Raw genomic sequence first — 27,967 nt, forward strand, 5'->3', positions numbered from 1 at the left:
GTGGCAGCCTCAAGAAACAAATGAAAGTTTCAAAAACTATCAAGATGCCTTGCTGCAGAGTGATTTGACATTGTGCCCAGTGGGAATAAATACAGAATGCTACAGAATTTATGAAGCTTGTTCATATGGATCTCTACCTGTTATAGAAGATGTAATGACATCGGGTGATTGTGGAAATTCATCAGTGTACCACAGTGCTCCATTACAATTATTAAAAACCATGGGGGCTCCATTTATCTTTATTAAAAACTGGAAAGAGCTTCCTGCTGTTCTAGAGAAAGAAAAAAAAATGAGCTTACAAGAAAAGATTCAAAGGAGGAAAAAGCTTATAGAATGGTATCGGAACTTCAAAGCATGGATGAGACAGAAATTCATTAATACCTTGGAAAATTCATTTTTGCCCAGTGATAAAGGATAAATTGTCCCTTTTGAAAATCTAGAATAGATTGAAAGCTTAATTTCCATTAACCTTCCAAGGAAGCTTTTATTCAAAAGTAAACTCACAGGGCGGATGCATTCCTTTTGAAGTCAACGGAATTGCACTAGGTTGGCCAAGAGCTATGTATAGCCCTCCATCCTTAACAATTTTCAGAGGTTGTTGACTTAGCAGGATGATAGTCTGTAAGGATTACAACAATTTTATTACTATTTTTACAGTTTCCATGTTGGTGTGTGACCTGATAATTTTTTTTTAGGAGAATATATTTGAGCACGTGAACTTGTTAAAATCCAGCATGATAACAACAGTTGTGTTTGAAGAAAAGAGAAGAATGAAAGCTGTATGGTAGGGGGTGATTTGTTATGTAGATGAAAGAAAGAAAGTATGATTATAGCAAAATTGCCAGGCTTAGCACAATCACTAAGATATATCCTGGTAAGTGCTTGTTTTGAAAATGTGAACTATTTACTTGATTGACATTTCATTTCCAAGAGAGTGACCATAAAGCTAATTAAACACTGGAATAAAAGTGTTTATTCAAGGTAAAAATAGAAAACTCTTTCTTAGAAATGTTTTGTAGTAGTTTATTTCCCCTTTAAATTCAGGTATCAAAATTGCTTCGTTTCATTTCTTTTTAGTCCTGGACATACCTTACAGAATTTCTGCTGCAGGAGCATTCATTACCTGCAGTTACAGCTGCACATTCTAAACACCAGGCCTTAAACATGAACCTACTTGGAGCTTACCTGATTTCTCAAGATCTGCTGAAACTTGTCAACTCCAAAAGATGGCAGAAATATAACATTGCATGTTTGTGATGCTACATGTACAACAAACCACTTCAGTGTTTTTTCTGAAATGTAGTCAAAGGGATCCATTGCTGTTCTTGTACATCAGAAGTGATTGTGTCCTATTATCTGCAGTGTGTTCGGCTGAGCAGTGTTACTGTATACGCAGCATCGGCATACCAGAGGTGGTGTATTATCCCGTTTTCTGTCTTTAAATATCAGCGTACTATGTGGGTTCCTTCTCTTGAAGGAATTCAAAAGCCCGTGCAACTGTACTGCTAAGTAACACTCATTTGTGTAATTATACTGTCCAGTTCTGGAATATGTATATGCAAGAGCACTTCTGTGTTTTTTGCAATTTTCTTGCATCCCTTCTGTGTAAAAAACCAAACCAAACCAAAAAAAAAAAAAAAAAAAACAAACCTAAACATAGCAAACTAAATCCCGGTGTTTTTAACAGTGGACAATATTCACAGTAGCTGCTCGAGATCTGGAATAAGCTACGTTTCAGAACACAAGGATTTTTGCGAGCTTGCATTCTATGTGCTTAGAAGATACTCTCAGAAAACAAGTAATCTAAATCCAAGTAATCTGAATTGTATGTCTTAATATTAGTTTCCTGTGACTATCGTGCACCCATTTTATCTGAAGCACCATGCAGTTGCAATACAATGCAAACATGCTCAGTTCAGCGGAGTCTGAAGTGCAACTATCACAACTCAGCATTGAGTTGATGACCCCTGCTTAGAGGTGGACCTTAGATGAAATTTACCATAAATTTCCATACTGAGGATCTGAAGTAGCCATCTGATGAGCAGTACACTAGTACTTAGAGGGTTAGAGGAAGCTTGAGTAGCTGCAGTAGTGTAATGTCATTACTATAATTCAGTAGAATCTTTCCATAGAAGCTACAAAACTGCAGGGCAGTGATCTGGAGCAGTGTTCTTCTACTTGTAGTCAGCAAATCCCTTGGCATTCCTGTAGGATTTCAAGGAACTGTAAAAAACAGCTGAGAGCAAGTTTTTATCAGTCGGCCTAGATTCTTATAAAAGAGGCTGCAGCTCCTAAAAAATTTTAATGGTATACAAGTCAAAATCTGAAAAACAGTTCAGTGTGTTTCTTGGTCATCAGTAGAAGAAACATGCTGCTATTAATGTGTTCATTTCTAAGTAAATTGTAAATTTCCAAACTCATGTGGCAATTACAGCTTAAGGGAGGCCAAGACGTGCCAAAGTTTTATCAGAATTTCACATCGAAGCTGTTTGCCTGCTCTTGGAGTTCAAAGTGATGCAATTTGCATTTCATCTGTACTTAACCAGTTATTAACACTTCAGATTCACCTGCTTCAGTCTAACTGGAACTATCGCTAGAATTTTTTTCTTGTCTCCTATTTTCAGTGCTAATGGAGCAAAGAGAGCAGAACATCTTGCAGATAAAAGTAGGTTCCTAACACATTAGGCAAGTTGCTAGTATTTCAATTATTTCCCTATTCCACTGTCAAACTTGTAGGGGAGATTGTAGTTCTCCTGTTTTTACTTTCTAATTTTTTCTCATTTGGAAAAATTGTCGACTCTGTGGTCTATTTGGATCCAGAAATGAGCAAGACAACAAAAGGGACCTTGGCAAAAAAGGATGACACAGAGAAAAGAAAAGCAGTGAGAGGTGCAAGAAATCAGAGAATAGGTCTTAGCAGTGGTAGAGGAAGCTGGTTTAAAAGAAGGGAAGCAGTTAAGCCACTGGTGAAAAAGGTAGTTTATCCCCTGCATGACGCATCTAGACAGGAGTAGATATTAGCTACTGTCAGTGAGAAGATGAAGAATCAATTCAGTTGTTTAATACTGAGAGGAGAATGCATGCTCTGCTTTTGCAGTTACCCTGCTGGTTCAAGACTGGAATGGCAAAGTACAGCTTTCCAGAGCACAAAACAAGGGCTTGAGGCCTCTTATAAGTACACGTACTATCTGTAGGAAAGGGAATTCTGCACAGAACCGAGCCTGTCTTGAGTCAAGAATGCCAATTGTAACATCAGGTAGACAGATTGCTAATTATGCAGTATTTTACATACTTTGATTTGTATGCAGAATGTATAACTCCACTGCTTTGATTATGAGAGGTATTTCCTGCTGATGAAGACCACAATTAAGCTGGATTGCCTTGCTATAAGAAGAAAAAGACCTGGCTTCTCACAATTTAGTCTAACTGTTTCTCCTACGTAATTATGAACCCATTAAGAGTGGCTGTTAATACATGTTTAAACTTGATAAAAGATTGGCTTCTAGAAAGCGCTGTGTTTCCAAAGAAATATAACCTGTCTTTGTAATTGTTGGTAATCCTGTAGATAAAGAAGTGGCTTACAAAGGATCTGGCTGCCAGTTGCTTACCATTCTTGGTCATTTAAGTTGTGATTGATAGTGTATTTCCACTAGTTAGGTTTTCCGGTATTTTTAGATACTGTCTTTAAATGACTGAAACTTATACGAACAGTGATACAATTAAGAGTTTTCTAGAAGCCTTTCTCACAGCAATTAAGTAGGATTGCTGTGTGCTGGAATCACCAGTTTCTCTCTTGGCTTACTGCCCTCACCAAAACACTTGCGAAACCACAGAAATAAAATCCTGTTACTTCTTGGCAAACCTTGCATGTTAGTAATAAACTCTAAAAGCTGGGCAAACTCAGAAGCAACTTCCATACTATAACGTCCTAAAATATTTCCAGGAGTTCTTCCTGCTGGGATGGGAGAAATGAATGACAGTTGAACACGATTATGTTTATTTTGGCATGTTCATAAAGACTGACGTTGGGAGAGACAAAAGTATTTCAAATGTGTTTTGTCAAGCATCCCATGAAATAACATGATTCATTGTCTCAGCCAGTCTTACGCAGCTTAATCACAGAAGGATAGTTTTAGGTAAGTACCTTCAAATTGCTTCATAGTTGGTATTCTGCAGTCCCAACTGACAGTGCAAAATTTCTGTTTTTCACATGGCTGCATTTGCCATTCCTATGGTTGACTTTTTTTTTTTTTTTTTTTTCATCTTCAGGAATATATCATTTGTAGCTTGGCCTGCATTTTTAAAACAAACATCAGAACTAAAGTATACACAATTTCTATTAAATATGTGTTTTCAGAAGATACAAGATGCAGAATAAGTACATCAAACAGAAATGAGTCATTCACTAAGATCCAGATGAGGACACAACCCACTGAAAGACACAAGTTGTGCAGGTGGCCACAAACAGAAAAAAATTAATCTCTGAATGACTGAAATCAGCCTGATTCTTTCAAATGGAGTTATTCAAACAACATAAATCTGTTACATGTCATATTTTGAAGCTTGTTATATGAAAGAAGTTTTGTTCGGTGCCCATAATGCAAGGTTTCTACATAAGCGATTTCTTGCTTTTCATATTTTCCCCTCTTCAATGGAGTTATTTTCTGAAGAACAAGGGTAGTCCCTGGACATGGCTGGAGATCCACCTTAAATAGTATTTACCTAGAAGATGCTGACACATCTGTGGCTGCTTATTTATTACATTTTAGTATTTGTGGCAACTCTTGTCAGCAATGAGGCTACTTCAGTGCTAGATGCCAACACACAAAATCCTCTGGGATGTGAGATAGCCGGGTTGATGTCTTTGGTCCACCTCAGGCAGGACAGGAACACGGCCACTGCTGCTGCCCAGCTGCCATTTCAGAAACATGACCACGGGGAAGGTCTGTGTTGAATCTCCTTGCTCCTACTTTTAACTGGGGGTGGGTGGGGAGTGGGGGTATTCCTTTGTCATGGTGAAAAGCTGGGAGTAATAAATCTCGAAATTTTATATGAGACATGAAAACAATCCTATGCTAGAGAAGACAAACCATCTCTGTCTGAAGAAACTTGAAAGACCCAAAGAAATAATCTGTGACAGGCTTTATCACAAAACCTGATTGTATTTGTCATCTCTTTTACTTCTGTTTTCTCTTTCTCATACTAATAATGTTTTCTGTCAAATAGCATTTCATCAAAATCACATTACACTGGAATCAATTGAACTATTTGAACAGTAGGATCTACCCTGTAATGGTGGAACACAGCAGCACAGTAGTAAAGTTTGAACCTTGCTTGATGTTAAGGAGTTTTACAGGAGAAGCTATATTCCAAGATGAATATGAAGAAGTCCCGTATTCAGAACAGGATTGTATCACTATTTAACAACCTTTTTTATTCATCAAAATGTGTGAAACCATGTGTATTTTACGAAAGGTGCCATTTCACTGAAATTTAGACTGTTACAATAGCCTGAGCAAATTTAGTAACTGAACTAAACTTCAAGATAAAGTAGTAGATTTTTATAGCCTTATTACTTTGTTTTCTGTTAGGCAATTGCTACTTCAGATGTAGCACAAAGATTTATTTATTTATATCCTCAGTCAAAAAGTATTGCATCAGAAACTATATAATTCTTTTTAATAATCTTTTGGCTGCTACCATTGGGTATGGGGTAGCTTGTAGTAGTTCGATTTCAAGAGAGTTTTGATTTCCACAAACACAGCCCAGTGGACTTCAGCTCAGGGATTCTCTTTTTGAACACAGATCTCCATACTCATTCGCTCTGAACATGAAAATGGAGAATTAAGGATAGTTCTGTTTCCCCTAAGGGGAAATGGAAGGTACTGATTAATTGCTGTAGGAATTTAAATGGTGCCTCACACTTCCTTCAAATGCCAGCATAGATTTAAGACAACCAGTGATGTGTGCTCTCTGGTATGCATCCTTCAAATGCATATTCCTTATTGCTGGAGGGTTCCATTTATTCATTTCATAGTGATTTATCAGTCTCTGTCAATGCAGCCCTTTGCTAATGATTGTAGATTATCGTGATTGTTTTACAGTGAAAACTAAGTAGTCTTACTAATGCTAAAACCGGAGACAATAAACCATCTGATGAGTATACAAGCACCAATTTTCCTTACTTCCCTCTCTAATCAGACTCTGATTGTTTCTTCTTGTATGTCTCTCTTCTTTGCTTTTTTCTTCCTTTGAACTGATTTTACCCAGCTGACCCTCTTTTCACATTGTTATTTTCAGATTATAGCAAATTGCTTTCTATCTGGCAGGGATATAATTTCCTTATCCCCATGGAGAATTTCTACCAGGTACCCAATCTCAGTGTAGATGTAATAAGGCTTTTGCTGAATTTCAGCCTTAGCAAAACTCTTGCTGTTAGACAGCTTGCTGCCAAAATATCTCTCTGTAGGATATTACATCATCTGAGTGCTTGTTTCTTAAACATTTATAGTCTGTTGTTTAAGGTTTTTGACTGTCTGTATTAAAAGTTCAGTGAAAAGGATTATGTTTGTAGGAGCAGAAAAGAGGACTAACTTCATATATTTCTTTGCTTTCTATTTTACAGCAAGGAATGCTCTTCATCTGAAGACAGCTTATGGTGTTTGACACCAAAGTCTTAGATATTGGCTCATAACTTTTGAAATCTGAAGTCGGTTCCCCACAACATAAATCACCAAGGGCCAAATCCACACGAGGATATTCACATCCAGCGTAATACCTAGGGCAGGTCAGTTCTGCTTAGATTGATCCAAAGGACCAATTCTTTGAAATACTACTAGACAGCCTGTGGTGCTTGGCTTGCTGGGGAGCCGTGAAACACAACAAAGTGGTCCTTAAAACTGTTTCTTTTTTTGTTTCTCAATTGCAAATGCACACTCCCCACATGTTTTGTTTTGTCTCTATTGACAAATCAAGAAGTCCCGTCCCCGGAGCCTGCCAGTGTTAGTGGTGAAACAAGATCACTTTTGCTACTTATTTTTAGTAAAGCTTTTACAAACAAGAAATACAACTTAAAAAAAATCTATGTAGTAAGTATTTTACTATTTTTTCCTCCATCATCAAAGAGCAGCATGATGTAAGGTGGAGGCTAGGCTCTCCCCCAGCCCCCCAGCTGTTTTGAGCTCCCTTGGTTTAAAACCTGGTAGTTACTCCAGAGGTCCCACATTCTCACCAGTGGAAACCCCTCTACTTCTGCTCTTCCACGTGTCCCTGAGTTTCCTGGTCTGGTCAGGGCTGAATGACTCCGTGCCTATCTCCAGCCAAATGTTGCTCCTCAGACCATGTATTCTCATGTTTGTTTCCCTCGGGGCCCATTACACATGCCCACAGTATGCCTGCTGCTCACCTCTGGGGTTGGAGTCTTCAAAAAGGAAAGGCAACTGGTTTTGTTCAGAAAGCAGCACCTCAGAAGGAGGGGATTATGCCTGTTCTTTCATGTCACTCTTCAGGCATGAGAGCACTTCTCCAAGACATCTGAGAACTGGGCTCTGTTCCCTTCCCCACCTGTGAAAACTTGAACTCACATGTTTCAGCTTCCAGAATGAAAAATGCACTAAGTGTCAGCATAAGCTAGAGTTGGCCTTTCTCCATGCAAAGTCATCCCACTCTTCACAAAACCTTCTAGTATTTGCTGGGATAGCGAATATGTGTGTATTGGTTATGGCATCCACCTAGAGGACGGGCATCCTGAGTTCCTCTCTCCATTCCAGATGTTCATGTATTTCACATGGTATACCATGGTTATACTATAGGAAACCATTAGATAAACACGAGTGCCCCATCACCTGTTGCGACCCCCCCTCCCTGTAAGGCAACTCACTTTTGTAGGGACTTTGATGCGTAAGTCAGCATGAGGGGCTCCAGCGCAGAGATCACACACCAAAGTTGAACACTGCAACACTGACCATAACGGCACTTCCATGTCCTGGCCAAACCCAGCCCAGCACACCTCTGTGCCTCTGGTCCGGTATGAGGGAGAGGTGCTGCACCTATATAGCATAAACCAGTGCAGGGCTATAAGCTTAGATCTGGAAACTGTAACGCTACATCCTTCGTGTGTCCAAATGTGGTGGTATGTCCACAAGCCTCCCAGAGGGGCTCATGAGGAGCAGCAGCATGACGTGCACAGCAGTCCCCCAGCTGGCATGGTTGCCACTAGCTCCTGTTCTTGCTACGCACCCACAATGGCAATATAAATATTAGAAAGAAACAGAGCAGCAGGAGTACTGTACCTGAAAAGCAACTTAGGAATTCCCGAGTTTAGCTCTGGCTCCACAAACCCTTCTCTGCCAGTTTCCCTGTTTTTCTAGAATAGCACGCTCTCTGCCACCTCCCATGGATGCAGGTGTTGTGAAGCTGTACCGTATTGATCTGCCCGTGATGGGTCAGTAGGCTGATGATTCAGGTTGTTCAAATTTATATATTCAATCCCTGTGTTGGACAACTATACATTTTCAAACTTGGCGAGCTTGGGTGTGCCTTGCTATTGGTATCCCAGTAACTGCTACTCTTGGTTTATATTTTCTGATTGTGATTTTATATATGGTTTACAAATGCATTAAAAATAATTTTTCTTAAACAGAGCTGACAACTGGACATAGTGTTTTTCTGTTTAATACATACATCAAGCACTTAACCTGCTTCTGGGCCTATAATCAGCAAGATATTTCTGCTGCATACAGCAACTACCAACCTCCCCCTTTTTCTCTGTTGACTTTAATTAGTGTTTCCCTTATTAACTGAACCTCCTTCATGCAACATTAAATTGTTTTATCAAAGGATCATAGCTTCTCCCTGTTGAATCCACATCCTACCAGTAACGCCCTGTTCTCCAGAGCCTTGATTGCTCTGAGCTTTCATTAGAAGCAGCTCTCTGGGCTTTGGCTAATTTTGGTTCCTCAGCCTGCAAAGTCGTATGGTGTAGTCACCCCCCCCAAAGCCTACTCATGATCAGGGCTATCCTTCTACTACCTTCTGCTACAAATAGAGGTAACGGATGATACTGAAGGGAGCCATTGTTTAGTTATGATCTTGGAATGACCATACCTAATATACTTTAATATACCTAATGTCAGTACAAGAAGTATCAATCTTTCAAAAACTTTGTTAACAATTTTTCAGGTGCTTAACGTGGCAACCATAATGTAGCATTCATGGGGAGGGTGTGTTGGATGGCTGACTTACAGCAGTTCAGTAGGTGGAAAAGAGAGACAAATATACTTACTTACTTATATTTTATGGACTTCCAGCAACACTTGACAAAGAAATATTCAAGTTGCTAAGAAACAAATAAAACTGCACACACGAAAAAAAAAAGAAAAAAGTTTTCAACCTCACGTTTTCTCACTTGTCACCCACAATCACAGAGTAGTCTGAGTTTCGGTGAAACTTATTGGTAGGTTTTGTAGCTGGCATTTCACATGGATGGGCGAGGGGATGAGATCGAAGGAGCAGCAGAAGAACAGAAACCTGAGGCTCCAACAGCATGGGACAAATGAGGATAGGGGACGGCAGTAGCAAGGTCTGCTTCAAATATCTTCAAGCACTGCCCAAAACAGTAGGTTCACTACCCACTCTAAGAAACTTGGCAGTGTGATACTTCCAGTACCCATATTAAGTGTATATCCTGGAGGCCACTGTTTCCGTAGTTACCAAGTGAAGCGACTCAATAATACAGTGTAAATGCATTCTTGCCAGAGACAAAAGACTGCCAGTGGCTGAGGCACTGAGGATTTGGGTAGATTTTCTGTGGGTTTATCCCAGACACACTTGACCTTCTGGGCTGGGCTTGTTGAAACTAGATACATAGACTCTGAAGGGAGCCGAGATCTCCAAACAAATAGGTTTTATTTAAACAGTAAATGCATGGCATGGGGGCGGAAGTGGAGTGAAATCGGAAGCACTGAAAACAACCACAGGGACACAGGGGCTCTGGCAGTGGCTTCGAGTTCTGCTACTCCAGTTTTGCAGAAGCAAGATCTGGGGTCATTCATTGTCAAGGCTGTTGATGACAGGGTGAACTGGAATACAAAATCTGAGCACTTTAGATGAGTACCAGCCCCTAAAGAGCAAAACAGAAGAGAAGCAATGTGTCTGATAAGATTACAGGCTAAACTGTAATGCTGTATTTGATTTTGGTGATTAAAGAAGGAAATATTTATAATATTTTAATTAACAAGTTTGAATAAATATTTTATCTCTTCCTGAACTATCTTCTACCTCAACTTCAGAATGATTAGAGGAGAATTCTGTGCAAAATTTCAGTACACCTCTCTTTAACACAATATTGCAGTGTTACTGGCATACTGAAATGGTGCATGTTAGAAAAGCTCCGGTTTGCTACTGATTCAACACTTACAGTAATTCAAATGGCTATGCAGGTCAAAAATGTGAGGATGTAACAACAGATGCTGTGGTGTCCCACTAATTCCACAGGCAATATTTATATTGCTGCCCAGTGCTAGTCATCAAAGAAACACCAAATATCATTCTGATAATAACCCAGTCACCCTGAAAAGAACCAGACAGGTACACATAGGCAAAAAATATACCAAATCACTGTATGCACCTGGTGTTGATACATCATTAGACATGCCCATAATGAACGCCTTCTAAGAACGTCCCATGGAGCAGAATCACAATAGTGAGCCAGTGTCCCTAAGGCAGGCAAATTTCACAGTCCAGAGCTAACTTCTGCCAATACTTTCCTATGATTAGATCTGGCAAACAGACCTCAGCCAAGTCATTGGTCCTTGGACACTGAGACACTTCAGTCTCCTTCAAGATTCACAAGGGAACAGAAGTCACAAGTGAGAAGTTGCATAAATCTATTTTGGTTTTCAATTTAAGCAGCTTCCTACTGACAAGAAACTTTTTGCGCATGAGAAGATGCTTCTGCAGATCATCAATATGTTGAACAATTAGCTGAAAAGATGCTATGTGGGTAGCCAAAGACCTCACATCATGTCTGCTGAGCTGCAGTGGAAGGGAAGGAGGCCTGGTCACACACTGAAGTTCTGGGCCACCTTTCATATTCGCAGCATCCCATAATTCCGTATCCCTTGGGGAAGGCTGTCCACAAACAACTCCAAGTAGTCCACAAGGGAGTTCTTGAATCAAGCAGTGAGTCTTCTGAATGGTACATGCTACCTGCACTGATGACTTGGAGCTCAAGAAAAATATGAAGTATATGTGTTATCCCAAATAAGATCCAACTCTACTGGCTGGAAAATGGCAAAATTCCCAGCAAGTTCAATGCCAAACTTTGGATTTTGGCAGCTATTTCTGTTGATAATCATTCTGTCTGAGAGTTTCAGTTGCCTGCTCTTTGGATTTTTGTCGTCATCTGAGGTCTTTCAGAGAAAGAAGAGACAGTTGTTGGAAAGTCTGCAAGGGATGGTCTGTCATTTTTATAATATCCTGGTTCATAATTCTTTTGCCAAGACTAATAACAATTACCTATGCAAAATATTGCAAATACTTCAGGAAATCACATATCATCTGGTGCACAGTAACTGTAATCTTCAAAGAGGCAACATTTTGCTTTCTGGGTCTCATAACCACTGGTGACAGTGATTATTAAAGTAAGGATAAGAATGAAGCCATTTTCAAAATATTAGCTGAACCAATCCAAGTCAGTGTCATGAAATGCTGTCTGTTTATACTAATTGTTAAGGCACAGCAGTACCTGGAACTTCTGATGTCTACAACTTTTTCATGAGCTTTACCCTGCAACAGTAGTTATTGGCACCATTTGAGGAGAAGGCTTTTTATTAGATCAGTGAGTTTTTTATATCCATTCCGAGTCTGGTCATTTCAATCTGTGCAAAGCAATGATTGCTTTGCCTGATGAGTTGTCCAACATCAGATACAGCAAAATAAGGTGAGAGCTCTACTACACGTAGAACTTCTCATACAGGGAAAATAAAAACCTAGAAAAAGGGAAAAGGAAAGATGTGGCAACGACCTCAGCATGTGGATCCTTCTGTGACTCTGTTGTAGACTGGCGTAACCAGCAAAAATAACAGCAAACCACCCTTTTTTGGAAATGCCTTGGATCACAATTAATAACAATCAATTAATATTTTATGACTGACTATTGATTTTGTGATCAACCCTCCTAAATAACTCTGTACTCATTTATGATCCTTTATACATATTTGCAGCAGATGCACTATGAAGAACCTTTGGTAAGGCAGTGCCTCTGAAGGCAGGTAATCCTTACTGCTTTACTAGCCACAGATCAGGAGTTATCTGAAATCCATCTGGATGTGAACCATGGCTGAAATCTAATCAGCTCAGCAAATCAATAAAACATACCACCAGCTGGCCAGGTGGCAAGTTATTTGGCCTATGAAATATAAAATGATTTCTGATTACAGATTGTAATGGAGACACGGACAGTAAACTATGGTACGAGATGGACCACTGATGAACAGGGTGCTTTTGGTCATCCCTGCAATCCTGCTAACTATAATTCTCCAGAGGCTACATGATGCACAGCATCAAGGTACACAAAATGATGAGCTCTGCAAACCATCTGAAGGCCAAGCCATGTCTCAGGTAAGTACTTATCAGCACTGTCTGATACATCCGCATAAAGAGAACCACAGACATGGACACTTGTGGGTTGACCACGGTCAGCAGCTAAGCACCCACACAGCCTCTCAGCAGGACAGGGGAGAGAACAGGAGGAGAAAAGGTGAAAACAGTCATAGGCTGAGACAAGAATAGTTTAATAAGTAAAGGAAAGAGGAAAAAGCAAGTAATGCAACAGCAATTATTCAGTCTCCTACAAGCAGACCAATGCCCAGCCAGTCTCCGAGGAACAGCTGCTTTGGAAGACAAAATCCCCCTTTTTCAGCGGTAAGCAGGACATATCACAAGGAATATCCCTATAGCAAATTTGGGTCAGGTGTCCCTGCTGTGTCCCCTCCCAATTTCTTACCCACCCCCACGCTACTCACTGCAGGGGAAGGGGCAGAGTGAGAAAAAGAAAAAACATCAACACTGTGCAAGCACTGCTCAGCAACAGCCAAAATGTTGGTAGTATCAACACAGGTTTAGCCACAAATCCAAACCACAGCATCATAGGGGCTGCTATGCAGAAGGTTAACTCTGCCCTGGCCACAGCCGGTGAACGGCTTCTGCTGCCTACCTTCCCTGAGCATCTTGCTGCCCTTGAACGGCCAGTGGTGGCTTTTCATGGCTGACTGCTATTCATATTATTTCAGGTAGAGAAAATCGAGGAGCTTTCGCTTCAATGCAGTTATCACATGAATTTCACCGCTGCCAGGTGTGATTTCCGAGAGACACTGGTGAGAAGTTGCACTGGAATCATCCCAAAAGCGTGTCTCTTCATAGCAATAGAAAAAGACCAGTCTTACCTAGTCATCCCTTCCTGTTCACTGGGAACTGAGCCCACCAAGGCTGCAGTGAACATAATGGCGTTTAGAGAAGGCCAGTGACCAGACAAGGCCTTACAGCTTACCACAACACCCCACGTACAAGTGGTTTTGGCCCGACTCCTGAAGAACTGTTTCTGCACCACAGGTCCAGTAGTAAGTCTGTGACAGTTTAAACATCCCTGGCAGCCACAGGAAGGAGAAACAACACTTGGAACAACAAAGGAAGGGTTATAACAGGCATTACACAGCATGAGATCTTTGTGAACTCTGGTTTAGACTAATCAGTCCGGATTACCAGTAGGTAAATAGAGCAGATGGTCAGTTTGTCACATGGGTGGCACTGTAGAGAGCACATGCCTGTATGTCTCTCACTGCAAGTATCTGAGGGAGCAATACGGACTCAAAGAAGACGCCAGCTGTGCTCCTGCATCCATTCCCTGTTTATCACCCAACTTTGTTCCAGTTGTACTTCTGGCTGGTAATTCTGGTTCATACTTCTCCTACTGAAAGCTGAATCAGGAATGAGGAAAAAGTCCTCAGAGGTTATTTTTAAAAAGTAATGTTTAATTCCTTTCATTGGAAGTAGATGAGCTCTTGCTCACCCTTTTTTTCCCCCACAGTCTTTTCACAGAAAGTACTGGTTTGCTGGAGAAACTAAATAAACACAAACAGTGGAGAACAGAGCTTTAGCTAGTTTCTATTTTAGCAATAAAAAAGCAATACTGCGATCCTTAATTATAGCAAGTTTGAGACAAATATGTGGTTTGATGATCTGGTAGAACCTCTTTTATTCCAAGAAGAGTTACATTCAGCAAGAAAGGAACAATCGGGGAAATATATCTAGTCTACCTCACAACAGAACCAGTATCATCTGCTGAAAACAGCAGAATACTCCATTTTAGGAACTGCATTCATAGTTACCTTCCCAATTCCCTCTTTGTGCCCCTGAGTAAATGTGCATGTGGTTATTTACACAGGAGTACCCTCAGAAGACATGGAGCTGGCATCATCTGCTAGGCAGCATCTATTCTTACTTGTCACCTCATCCCAGCATCGTAGCCATGCCAGACAATAAATGGCAGCACTGTAGCAAAGCATTGCGAAAAGCACTTGGCAATTCTAGACTACCAGCCTGTGTAGTTACAGAATTATTTCTCAAACTCTCCTTTGCTCAGCTCTCTTCAGCACCTAATCCCCCAGGTCATACATGTAAAAGCTGCTTCTACACAGCAAGGGGTCCTCTGTTCGTACACTGGGAACATACTATCTACCTCAGATCCATGGTATTTCATCAACAGCAACTTGCCTATGAATGCGAATGGGAAGGGATATGCACAAAAGCACTTGCATCCTGCTTGGTCTGGAGATTTTCCCCTACGATGCCCTGAGCAGCTATGACTAGAAAGAGCAGTATTATCCTCCGTTAAGATCACACAGAGACATGTGACAACTGCGGCAACACCTTGTGTTCTTAAAGGTTGTTTTGTCCTAAAAGAGGGTGGAATTTGCATCTTACTTTTATATAAGCTTGATGCCTGCCTCAAAGCAGCAGGTGGCTGGAACCATTTAGTCACATTTGTTCCAGTAATTTTCCTCTGATGATCACATTTACTAATGTTTAACTCCTGGGAAACTGAGACATATGCCCATGGTATCAAGAAGACTGCAAAACACTGGGAGAGATGTTCTCTGCCTTTGTGTTTCTAAGGAGCAGAAACACAAGCTGTCCCTGCTAGTGCTCAGCTCAGGTAAGGGGCTTGTGCCTGGAACCACTTTAGCACATGAAGAGCATTCCCAGAACTGTTTTATAATTAGGATTTATAAAGATCATTAAATACATAGCAGAAGAGGATTTTTTGTACTATCCTTTTCTTTTTGGGAATCCCCAAAACTGCTAAGATATTAGATTACAGGTTTTTCCAGATAAAAAGACATTTATCAGTGGTTACAGGCTGGTCTCAATTAAGAATAGTGAAGTGCAGTTGCTTTATGTTTCTTTTTACCCCAAAATCCGCAAATAGAGCATTTCCATGATGACTATTTAGAAAAATGGTGTGTAGCCAGGCCAGTTTTCATGACACCTTTCCACCAGAGGAAAACAGCACTTTATGACATGGTGCTTTTCAAAGGAAAATGTATGTGTCTTTTTCTGGAAATCTTCTTTCAATGCGTATTTTGGTATAAAACTCATTTATCTAAAAAATATTTACATAATAAATTCAAGCTGCTTATTTCAGAAAGCTCTCGCAGATAACGACTGATCCATGCAATGGAATAAAAAGACCTGAGTAGACCAAATGAAGCAGATCTGATGGGTATCCTGAGAAAGCCTGAGATTAACCTTCACATCTGAAAACTACGCAGTTCTATTAAACTAAACAACAGCGAGGCTGACTGCTGGCTGTAGTGTTCACTAGGTAAGCTCATGAGATGGGACACATAGGTAGTAACCTTGGAGCTGGACACCCTGCGTGGGGCATGACCAAGGGCAGCTGCTGGCCAAGCAGAAGAGCTCTCCTGAGGTGCATGTTCTGCCAGAAAGAGCAAAGAAAATCATCTTGTGTGGGGTGAGCAGGTAGCAGTAGGGTGCTGAGGGGTTCCTGGGGCCAGCCAAGGCAAGGATGGATGCATTTCAAGCTGAGTAAGCAAGGAAGGCTGAGCTGGTGGCCATGTACCATGGACGCTGTGCACAGCCTGCATCCTTGGAAGAGCGTGGAAAGCAGAGGAATATTGAGACCACTCTAAAGCTTTCTCTGTACCTCTATAATCAGAGGAAGATTAAATTCTTCCACAGTCAGTCCCCAGGGTATGGGAATTGTTGGTGCAGACACAGCCAGTGCCAGGGTCAGTCCTGGCTTCTGGCTCCTCTCCTTGCCCCCAGTCCCCATCACACACTGGCAAAAAGAAAGAAAAAATGAGCACTTGTTCCACCTGAGCTCAGGATGCCAAGAACAAGAACTGATCTAGATGCCAAGGAATATAAAAGAAAGAAGAAAGAAATTAATTGTAAGAGGAATTAAAGCTGTTCCTTTAAGAACACAAATTCTGCCTACTTGGTGTTTTTCAAACCTGTAGGATGATTCAGGTGATTAGGCTAATAAAAGGATGGCTTATGGCCCGCTGAGGAAATAGAGAGGGCAAAAAGGAAAATGGAGCAGGTCCCTGTGTCAAACGTCACCATTTCTCTCTGAGTCACTAACAGCTTGAAAATAAATTGCCATGGTTACATCTAGACCAGTGCTCTGTAAAGGCAGAAAGAGCCTTGCAAGTTGGTGTTTACCACAGATCACCATAACACTTTGGTAGACACAACCACCAGCACATAAACAGCTGTCTGTAACATGCAGGGAGAAAAAACAGCATTACTGTGAGGGATTTTGGTGTGAGTGATATAAATAGAAAACTCATAAAGCCAGAATTAAATAGCCTTGAAACTCTTCAGTATTAGAAATTATGATTTTCTAACTAGTGAAATACTACATCCAGTATCAGGGGGTTCTAGCTGTGCAAAAACTTCATCTTGCAAAGGAGAGGAGAAAGGACTGTACAACAAAAAAGCAATAGTTTTTAGGTTATACTGACAGTGTTTTGGCCATAAGCAGCCTGTTTGCTGTGGGGCAGCATCTCAGCCAGCGCTGCAGGTTTTGGTGATTGCCCCCAGAAAAAACTCTGTCTGGGTTTGGGGGAAGTTCCAGCACTGAATGTACTTAACCAAGATTGGACCTTTTTCTGAAAAACATGTTCTGTTTCAGTCTGAACTACTGGACCTTAAGCAGCCATTAATTCCTGAAATCTCATGCTTTGCATAATGCAGCAGATCAGCCTGGGAGATCAAAGTAGCTTTTTCTTAATAACTCAGCCTTAATAAGTATGAGTATTAGTGTAGGCTAGTGTCATAATTTACTGGTGATGCCATATCCCCAAGCACTTGGTATTCTCAGGGTAAACACTATAAGATAAACTGTAGAAATGAATGAATTGTAATGTTTGAGTTCTTCATACACTTCTGCCTTTAGTAGGAGGCACTCAGTTTACATTTTGCTGGGTATTCTATGTGTTACTTAGAGATTGTCAATCTTTTCTAACATCCAGATGATGTGGGATATCATCGTAAATATAATGAGCATTGTTTTCATGTAAGTCACACTGAAAAAGGGAATTATTATCCAGAGTCAATACTCCATCAACAAGTATCCCTCAGGGACCAGGAGCCAGTATGTTTACAAAAATAAAGGAGGAACTGGCACGGTGTCAAGCCGTTCTAGAACCTACACTCATCTGTTGCTTGCTTTTGATCATTTTCTTTCAACAGCTTTTTATTCCTGGTCAAAGGCAGAACATCAGGTTCCCAGAGCTGTAACCAAATATTTAGAAAAATGTTAGCATAGCTGAATAATAATATATAATTGATAATAATCATGATTATGACAATAATAAGATTCATTGTGCTAAAATAAGATATTAGAAATTACTTATTTTTTTGCTAGAAAAAAATTACTATAGTCTGACATTGTGGGTTCAGCATTCTGAGGATGAACTAGTTATCATCCTGGTTTGGCACTGAGACTCCCATATTTTATAGAATATCACTAAATCAACAACATGTGAGCTTTACTCTCACAGATGAATGTCAAAACGAGCTTGAAAGGTTATTAGAGTTGGTATTTTTATTCTGCTGGCAAAACAGGATCCTGTGTCTATCAATCAACCACATCTGCTAGTCAAAACTCCAAATGGTCTTTCATTTGTCAGCAACTTTTGAACCATTCTTTGAGAAGATTATATTACACTAATCAGTGTAGTGCCACGAGAAATGCTGCATTGACTCTTGTAGAAACACCATATTCTGTGTTTCTCATCGGCTGTACTTCCTGAGGCATTTTTATCTTAATCCAGTCACAGGAAAAGATTAAAGCAAAGTTTTACAGAAAACACCCAGGCTAAGACAGTTTGAAATAACCAGGAGTATGTTGGTAATGGTGTAAAGAAAGTGAGCTTTAAGCTAGCACTGAAAAGCATTCAAACTCAATTCTTGCTCAGCGGAGTCTCTTAAATGACATTAATGGGAGAAAAAGTCACATCATCCTGAAGTGGAGGAAGAAAAAGGAGTATGTCCTTTCTGGTAGAAACACTGTTCAGAACGTTTTACTGTATCTTAGTGATAGTACATTTAACAATGCACTGATTTTTATTTTTTTTTTCAATCTGGCTGATTAAAAACCACTTTTCTGACTGGTTACTGTAGGCCTTTGTGCTACTTACAGTTTCTGTTCTCAGTCAGCTAATAAGCCTAGTCCTACCTGCATGCACCAGAACTGCTGCTTAGTGTTCAAAGTAAACATTTTCTTTCCACCAGCAAAATTTGCCCATTCCTCCAAGAAAGGTTTGTTATTTCACTTATAGAGATGAAAAGCAAGCCCTCCTGAGGGTGGGCTTAATGGGTGACAGCAGACTGCACAGGCAGCTGGAGGAAAGGGATGCTTCCCTTGGCATCCCTGGCCCAGCAGTGGTGCTTACAGGAGGGGATGCATGTCACTTTTGGCTGACAAGGAGCCACCACAGTCCCTTGCTGTTATGTCTCTGTAGAGAAAAAGGCTGGCTGGGAAGTCAGTCAGTTTATCATTACTATTTTTCAGCTCTGTTTCAAAATATTATATTTATCTGATTTAAACTGAGAAATCCAGTAGATTTCCTCATCTTAGAAATATTCTTCATGTTGTGTATTCTTTAGAGATTAATGCTCTAAGCCTGCTGTAAATTATGACAGGATACGTGTGATCTCACAGTGACACACCTCGGTGCTTAAAAGCCTTTGGCCTCCAGCCTTGGGCATATCAAGGACCAAGCATGTTGCTCTTAGCTCATCCTGTTCCCTCCCTCACAGCTCAGTAACCGGCCCCCACTGAAGCGGAGGGCAAAGCTCTGCCCTTCATCAGTGTTTGCAGAAGAAGTTTAAGCGGTTTAGCACTGGAGACATTCTTGTTTCACAAGCACAGGGTCAAATTAAACACAGGGAACGGTCAGGTAGCTGTTAGCATGAGGAAGATGGAGATGGTGGAGAGAGCCTCAGCCTAGGAACTGGGAGCTCTGATGACAGTTTGCTGTTCTGCCACAGGCTTTCCGTAACTTAGACTTGGCAAGTATGGCTACACTGCTAACCCAAGCCTGGGCTGGCTTGCTGTAACTGTTCAACGGTGCCAGCTCTCCCTCAGCTTCTATTTTCAAGACAGTTAAATTTGCATTCATGCTATAGATGTTGTTTCACGGCACAACTTTCCACATGGCAGGTGGTTTTCAAGTGAGATGACATTTTGTTCTAGAGAGATGACATTTTGTTCCTAATTAACGTATGCAGCTCTTTGCTCAGGCTAGGTGATCAAAACAAGCCCTTGCCAAGAAGAAAGGAAAAAGCATCCACAGCTTGAACACTGGGCCAGCTTTCCCAACTGTTTCAGACAATTAGTTCTGAAGCTGACATAAAATGTATCCTTCCTTCCTGTTCCACTTACATCTGTTAGTTTATGATTATATTGCCTTCTGCAAGATCACGGACAAGGTAAGACCATTGGGGAGCAAGTTGCTCTGAGTGATCTAAAAGGGGAGGAAGCCTCTCTGTTCTTCCTGTCTCCCTCAATGAATTTTCTTTCTTCCTTGTGTAATGAAAATGACTGCTGAGTTGTCAAGAACCATCAGAGAATTTACAAGTCCATCCATGGAAAGAAGATCTTGAAAGAATAGAACCTTTGCAAGTTCATGATCCCTTTTGGGTAATGGAAACCAGAAGACAGTAGGTAGCAATAGATGTTGGCTGAATCAGAAATGTTCTGGAAAACCACGGGAAACAAGTTTGGGAGTTTGTGTCATTTAGAAGTTGGGAAAAGAGAATTGGTGGAATAGTTTCTTTACCAAATCCTGGCTTCCAACCCTGACTTTTAGATGACCACCGCATGGTTAGAAGATGCTCCTGCTCAGCGCTTGCATTCACACCTGCACAGCCCAGTGCAGGCTGCTCATCATGAGCAAGAGCTTAACTTTCTTGCCAGGAGCTCCAGTTCCAGAAAGCAAGCTAGAAATGGCTACATGCAGACACAAGACATGTTATGGCGTATTTTAAAACTGAAGCAAGGCTTAGTCTGCGTGACAGAGACAAAGCCGTTATTCACATGCGAGCGTACAACATGACTCTGATACAGTCTGTCTCCAAGCTCTCCGTGGAGGGAAAGCCAAATACTAGCACAGGCCCAAGGTATCTTCATGCAGTGTGAACGCAGCCAGCCCCAGCTTGGGCCAGGTACACCACAGGCCTGTAAATCATTTGACCCACACTCAGCTTTAAGTATGGCAAAGACACTGCAGCCAGGCTGGCAGCTCCTCAGTCCAGACAGAAAGCACACAGTGGTGGCTTGGTGTCCTCCTGGGGCCAAAGCACTAACTAAAACTGAAGACATGACTTCTGTGTGTCTGATCGCTGTTCCTAAATGAGGCATTGCAGAATTTGCCTCTTGTCACCATGCCTTGGCAAGAACCAGCACAGAGAAAGCTTCAGATGCTCAGGAGGTGCCATGGTAGGGGCCGAGTACATACTGCAGATACTAAGTGCCTGTGTCCCTCCTTATGTTCAAGGTTTGTTGCTTCCTCTGAACTGTTCCTCAAGTTGGAGCTTCCTTTAGTCACCTGGTTAGTGCCATCATTTCTTGGTAAATACAGCCAGCCGTGTGCTCCCTGGCCTGCCCTCTGATGAGCAAAGCCTGTGCTACTGTGCTCCAAGGCTTGTGATTTGTAGCCAGTTACTTGAAGGATGCCTTGGGTGCATCTGCATTGTCATCTTCGCTCAGAACATCAGTTTGCAGTCAGCCAAAGCTCCCTGCTCCCTACAGTGCTTTGCCTTGCTTTGTGCCCTACTCTGGAGAGAGCCAACTGCTGCTATGCTCCGTGCAACTTGGGTAGCCCAGCAGAAAGTGGCACTGGTCCACAGGTGTATTCAAGCCCTCTGGCAGGATGGATGCACCTGGTTCTGCAGGTTTGTATCTGTCAGAGGTGGCTTAGCCTCTGCCCACCAGACTAGCCAGGTCGGGAAAGTGACACAGACTACCCATGCTACCCAGCTCCTCACCTACCCATTGTCCCTGCACCACTGGAGCAGGAATGGTGGCTGCTACAGTGATGGATGCAACTTAGTGCAAGTAGCAGAAGACCTCCCTGGCCCCTAGAAAGTGGAACATGCTTCCTCCCCTCTCAGGGGAAGATGATCCTTTTTTACACACAGTGAGAGAAGAGGACAGGGTATGTGTGTAGTGGGACAGATATGGGCCAGAAAGGGTCAGAAGAGGGGCTGCACTGACTTTCCAGACCTGATGACTTGGGCTTATCAGGTACCTGGAGAGTACGAATGGCAGGTGTGTGCCTGTGGAGTTGCAAATACCCATCAAAAGGGAAAATACAGAGTGGAGAGGGCAGCAAAAGAAAAAAAGTGAAGCCTGCTCTTGGGAAAAAGAGGAACTGTTCTTCATCTAACTCTGGAGCCTCTCCTGAAAGGGTTTTTTTCTTTAATTCCTCCCACTACAGAAGGAAGTTATTAAAATATGAAAAGATGCTGGGATAAAGCACCTAACATCACTGTGTACTCAGTTAAAAAAGTCTACATCAATATCCTAATGAAGTTTTAGCTGAGGCACAGCAGTCTCTTCTTCTTACCTGGTACTTTGAGGAAGAGTCTCTTATTTGTCCTCACGGTATGAGTCATCTATAAAAAAGGAGCTTATTGCGTGTGCTTGCCATAATTAATGACACCCACATAAAATGAGACTTTTCCCCCTCTGTGAGTTAAAGCTTAACTTGCAGTAGGATCCTTTTGAACACAGTGGCGCTAAACTTATCGGTGGCTGAGCACAAAGCATTTTCATCTTACTTTGAAGCTGTTTATGAGGGTCTTGCAGTAGCAGAGAATAAAGTTACCTTTCTCTCCTATGTGCTCCTTCATTACAAGTTCCCCAAGGATCATAGAGAAGCAGAGAAAATAATAAATATTCATTTCAAAAAGTTCAGTTAACCCTTGTGCATGAAGACTTTCAGTGGGTTTACGCAAAAGCACATTGGAGACTTGGCTGTGCTGCTGTACATAAACCCCAGAATATCAACCACTCAGAAAGGTGTGGCTGTCTCTTTCTCTAAATTGTACTGCAAGATCTTATTCCTCCTCTACTTCATCTTTCTATCATCAGACGGCTTTAAGTAACTCTTCATATTGAGAAAATTACAGGATACAGTGGACTAAATATGACATGCAATAACCCTTAACAAACAACTTTGCCATAGGACTATGCGTAAAGCAGTCTCTTTTTTATACCTTGAGGAATTCCTTCTTTAAAGCATGTGTTGTCTTCTCCATTAAAGTTAGTAACCATGCTGAATCACATTTCTTTTTCTATTCATATATTATGCAACATAGATTTTTTAAAAATGTGACTTTACCTCCCATTTGATGCCTCACCTGCCAGGGTTCAGCCCAAGTGCCCAAGCAGTATGACCATCTACTTACTCCTCTTTTTGAGGACTAAAAAATGGAACAAAATCATAGGCTCTGGTATTTTAAACTTTTTCTTATTACTTTCAGCAATAAAGGACTTCCAGTTTTCATCATCTAAGCCACTTTTCATGCACTGCAAAATTGCAGACAGAGCGTATTTTGACCTGGGCCTCCCTGACATCCCTGCTCCCACCACCATCACTTCCATCCTTACCCGTGAGGTGGCTGCCTAGACAGTGGAGTCTCCTGATGTCCCTAGCTGGAATACAGCCATTTGGCACCCAGCCCTTTGCTCTTTCAGCTCCCAAACACACAGGACCCCTGTCTGTGGCTGACGGTCACAGGGCCACCACCACCACTGCCCCCAGGCTCCCAGCATTTGGGGGAGCAGGGGTCTGCAGATATGGCATGTCCAAGCGACAGGTCAGGCTACAGGCAGTGATCCAGAGGAACAGAGAGATTGACTCTGGCTTGGTGACAAGGTAATTTGTTGGGGGCACAGTGTGACAGGAAGGTGTAAGGGGAATGGGACAGTTGTAAAAGCCCTAGAGGTGCAGCAAAGTGGGGACTGAACTCTGTCTATGGGGCAGAGTGCCAGTGCCAAGAGGGGCAGAAATCACAGTCACCGGCTCTGGTCCTCAAGGTGGTTGTGTCAGTTGGAAAGAAGGGAGATGGATCAGAGCTATGAAAGCTACCTCCTGCCTTCTCCTCCTGGTCACCCCAGAAGCGACACAGCTTTCCCTCCAGGGAGGAAGTGTGGTGCTGGGAAGAGAGGAGCCTATGTCCCACTTCCCATTTGGTCTCATCTCACCCACCAAGAATCCATCATGAAAAAAAAGAATTTAAAGGGCTTACTTCTTAGTCTCATATAAGATAAAAGATACTTTTTGGCTGGCATATAAAAGTTGGACTTTGAAAACATTTGAACAATTCTGAAGAGCAACATGAAAATTGTAGCGTTGTGGCAGGACACAGTAACCGGGAATGAAATGAGGTCTCAGGTAACTGAAACGAAGCTAAACAGTACAAAAGCCCTGATTCAGCAAAGCCACCTCACACAGGCGCTGCAGTCCCCATGTTCTATTCTGACAGTGAGGTTCAGCCGAGATGTTGTGATTACCATCTTATGTCTGGTTTAATATCCTAGTGAATAAGCTACTGACAGCATAGCTGAAGGTGAAAAATATGTTTTTCCCAGCAAAGACAACACAGAATATTGACAAGTAGAGAACTGTTCTCACCAGATTGTAATTTTCTCTTCACCTTTGAGCCTGCCTTCTGTAAAAAGGCATTAGCTTCACACTCCCTTGGCAAAGTCAGTGGCAACAAAAATCCAAGGTTTCAGCTTTGCAATACATGAACTTTGAAATGTTTGTTTTCAGAATAGTTATTCCACACTCACATTAAAATTTCAGCTGTTATGCTAAAAAAAAAAAAGGTTAATGAGATTTCTGGCAGTGACAGAACCATCTCAGATAAAATGCTTTCTAAACATTAGATATAGACTCTTTGTATTCCTTTCTATAAAGGAATACCACGTCAGAGTACCTGCCCTTTCCTCCCAGCCCAAGGTAAGTTGTAGCCTTTATTTCAGAGAGTTTCTGGGTTGACTTTTCTCAAGTTAACATACATACTGCTAAAGAGAAAAGTGACACTCTTTCTGGCTTTTTTTAAAAGCTAATGGAAGACAAGCTGGTTGAAATTCTGTTTGCCTAAGGCAAACAGGTTTTTTGATATGTGCGTAAGGTATTATTAGTTTTTTTCATCTTAGTAAACGTAGGACAAGTAGGACTGTGTGTCTAGGCTTGTAAATTTTCATGACAGCTTTGCATACTGAAATGATTCATGAAATGAAATAATGCTGGAAGTCAATAAAAGAAACACAGCTTCTCCCATCATGCAGATACTCACCAAGATACAGAATCCTATAGCTTCTTGAAGTCAGTACGATGCCAAATGATTACAGCAGCTTTGGAATATACATATAAAGGCCAAATAAAATTTTCCTTCTATTTTGGTACCTGCTCTTCATGGTGACTTATCCAGGGCATTGTTCTAGCAGAAGGTAAGTAAATACTTGCTTAACACTAAAGACAGAAGAATCACTCCTGTGTTTCATTGGCAAAGTAATGAAAATCCATGAAAAGAGACAGTCTAGTTCTAAATACCAGTCTGGGCACAGTCCTGTCCTAGAATAGGACTAAATAGTTGGCCAGTGTCCTGGTTTTGTCTGGGATGGGATAGCTACTAAGAAGAAAATTAACTCTATCCCAGCCAAAACTAGGACAGCCAGATACCTAACCTTGCTGCATACACACTTGTCCGCTTAACCTAACCATCCCCTCCATCCCTGCTTTTGGGCATGCAGAGGATCAGACTCATCTGAGCAGCAAATTGATGTTCTGGACCTGTAATTAAACATATCCAGAAAACAGAGGCTGGTTAGCCAAAGAAAGAAGAAAAGGAAACAAAAGGCTTAATGTCTACAGTTTATACCAGGGGTCCTCAAACTACAGTCCGTGGGCTGGGTAGAGCCCCCCAGGGTCCTCAGTCCGGCCCCCGGTATTTACAGACCCCCCTGCGGGGGGTTGGGGGGGGAACCAAGCATCCGCAGATGACTGCCTGCCACTGCATCCGCGCGCCGGCCCCCTGGTTAAAAAGTCTGAGGACCCCTGGTTTATACAACAAGTTCAAACTTAAGCACCGCGGGGCTTAATGTTGGATGTCTGAGCCCCCAAATGGAGTCCAGGACCCTGTGCTACAGCTTCATACTGAATGCACAGAGGTAGTCAGGCACCCCATTTCCTCCTGGCTGCTCTGCTGGCCTGCTTACACATCAGTTTTGTAGCTCTCCATCTTGATATAATTCTTTTATCCCATGCACTGCACAGTTTCATACCTGACTTTGTACAAACTTGGGAGATGCCTGACACAAGCCTTGGGACTCTGTTTTGCATGCCAAATACCTAAAAGCCAGTACATACACCAGGGCTGAAGTCCTCCATTGAATTCAGCCAAAGGAAGTAGCAGTTTAAATCCATCAAACATTAAATTGGACCTGAGAAGAAAAGAAAAATTTTAACTGCACGGATAAATGTCAATATGCCGTGGGCCATTTTGGGAAGGTGCAGCTGCAGTTGCTGGTGTTCTTGAGGAGTCGGCAAAAGCCGCAGCTTTGCAAAGTGAACCTGATTTGACTTGTTTCCTGCGGCTCCCAGAACTGAGTCATACTGTTCAGTATGTCCAGCTTTGGTACAAAACCTGTTCATTACATCACCTCTAGATCAACTGTGCAAGGAAAATAGATCTGGCACACATTTTTAACTCGCAATGATTGTCTTTGCCAGCTTTTCCTAATTAGTGCAGATTCTCTCCATGACCTATTTTCAGGAACTGAGCAGTTCAGTGAGGTCTGCCTAATAAAAGCCTGCACTTTTACTTCTACAAAATAACAAAAAGCTCATCTGTAACTTCAAATTTGCCTTTAGCTGCTGCAAAAAGGTTATAGGTACAAAACAGGCCACTTGTTTTCAAGGTTAAACCTTAAAAGTCCTCCAAGTCCTCAGCACTGCAGACATTTTCAGTCAGAGAATCTCTTCTCCATCTCCACATTACTTTATGTCTATATAGAGCAAATGTGACTTCCTCACCTCAACTCCTCACCAGACTACAGAGTAAGACTGGTTTTTTTCACTCTTTCTTTCTCTTGTGGTCCTGCCTGTTTGTTCTTCAGCGAACCTTATTATCCTATCTGAACAGTTTAATGGGTGTAGCAGGAATGACTTCTCCAGACATCACTGCCTATAGTCTAGCGGACAGGACACTTTCTTGGGCAGTAAGAGATGCGGCTGTGAATCCCCTGGCCATGACAGGTATGCGTTCTGATGGAGCACTCTAGCCTGTAGGCAGCCACAAAGTGGAAAAGACTGGAGTATGCCCCATTCTTTAAAAGAATAACTGTAGGTATCAGACACTATCTGCCCTGTGTGGCCGCCTGCTCCCACGCTGGGGACCTGCGGGCTTACTCCCATGCTGTGTCTCCTGGCCCACACAAGGCAGCTCCCACACAGCACACAGGACTGTCTGGGCAGCCGCTTCTCCCCATACACCGTAAAAGTGAAGAACAGCTAAGACTGCATCGCCATAGCGCTTGATTTGTAGGGACTAAAATCTTACAATGGGCCAATCTGTTGTATCTAAAAGACAATCCCTGCAGTGTGCTGATAACCCTCTATCAATCCTTCACAGTTCTTATGGAAAGAGATATAAAGCCCCCCCAGCCTAACACAATTTCAAACCTAATCAAGAAACTCTCCAACAAAAAAAAGTCTTGTGGTAGATGGTTCTGTTCTGCTCTGCCCTGACTGCTCAGATGGGATGTATCAGCTGCCGGTCCCCCAGCTCCCTTTGGCTGCTTGGGAGGGAGCTGCCTGTAAGTCTCTAGATTTAAAAACGGGCTCTTTGCTCTGCTCGCCAGGCTGAACTTGCCAATTTCGGAATCATATCCTATTGCCATGGGTTTGGGTACTGAGATCTATTTTTTCTCTGTCTCTGCAGGTGCTTTCATGTTAGCTGAGAAGGTATGGGGGAAGGGAGGAGGGAGAGACAGGCAGTAACTGGGTCTTCTTGATTAGACTCCCTTCACTATACATTTCACGGAATCACAGAATGGTTGAGGTTTGAAGGCACCTCTGGAGGTCATCTGTTCCAGCCACTCTGCTCAAGCCAGGCCACCTACAGCTGGTTTCCAAGGACCGTGTCCAGATGGCTTTTAAATATCTTCAAGGATGGAGACCCCCTGGGTAACCTGTTCAGTGCTGGATTTAATAATGTACATGTTCATATTCATAGTAAGTTCAGTACATTGCTTATTAGGTGAGAACTCCATACACGTAGAAGAAAAAAAATAGTAATATGAAATTAGTTTTCAAAATTCTGAGTATGAAGCAATAGTGCCTGAACAAATGTGGCCTTT

The 27,967-nt window shown here is 41.9% G+C and overlaps 1 protein-coding gene across 3 annotated transcripts in view; it reads left to right on the plus strand.

Moving 5' to 3' along the window:
- The window catches only part of RXYLT1 (ribitol xylosyltransferase 1), a 47,260-nt gene that overhangs the window by 19,059 nt on the left and 234 nt on the right, over window positions 1-27,967 (plus strand). The window contains exons 6-7 of one of the 3 annotated variants that reach the window (XR_013928882.1): window positions 1-6,787; window positions 7,509-27,967. The exon at window positions 7,509-27,967 is cut by the window's right edge and continues 234 nt beyond it. Coding sequence is in view for 1 of the 3 variants with exons in the window: in XM_080391866.1 (XP_080247992.1) it covers window positions 1-418 (418 nt within the window). In the remaining 2 variants the exon portion in view is untranslated. The other 2 variants (XR_013928883.1, XM_080391866.1) reach the window with 2 other exon arrangements.

Source organism: Falco punctatus (assembly GCF_963210335.1).
Source record: "Falco punctatus genome assembly, chromosome: 6".
Taxonomy (NCBI): domain Eukaryota; kingdom Metazoa; phylum Chordata; class Aves; order Falconiformes; family Falconidae; genus Falco; species Falco punctatus.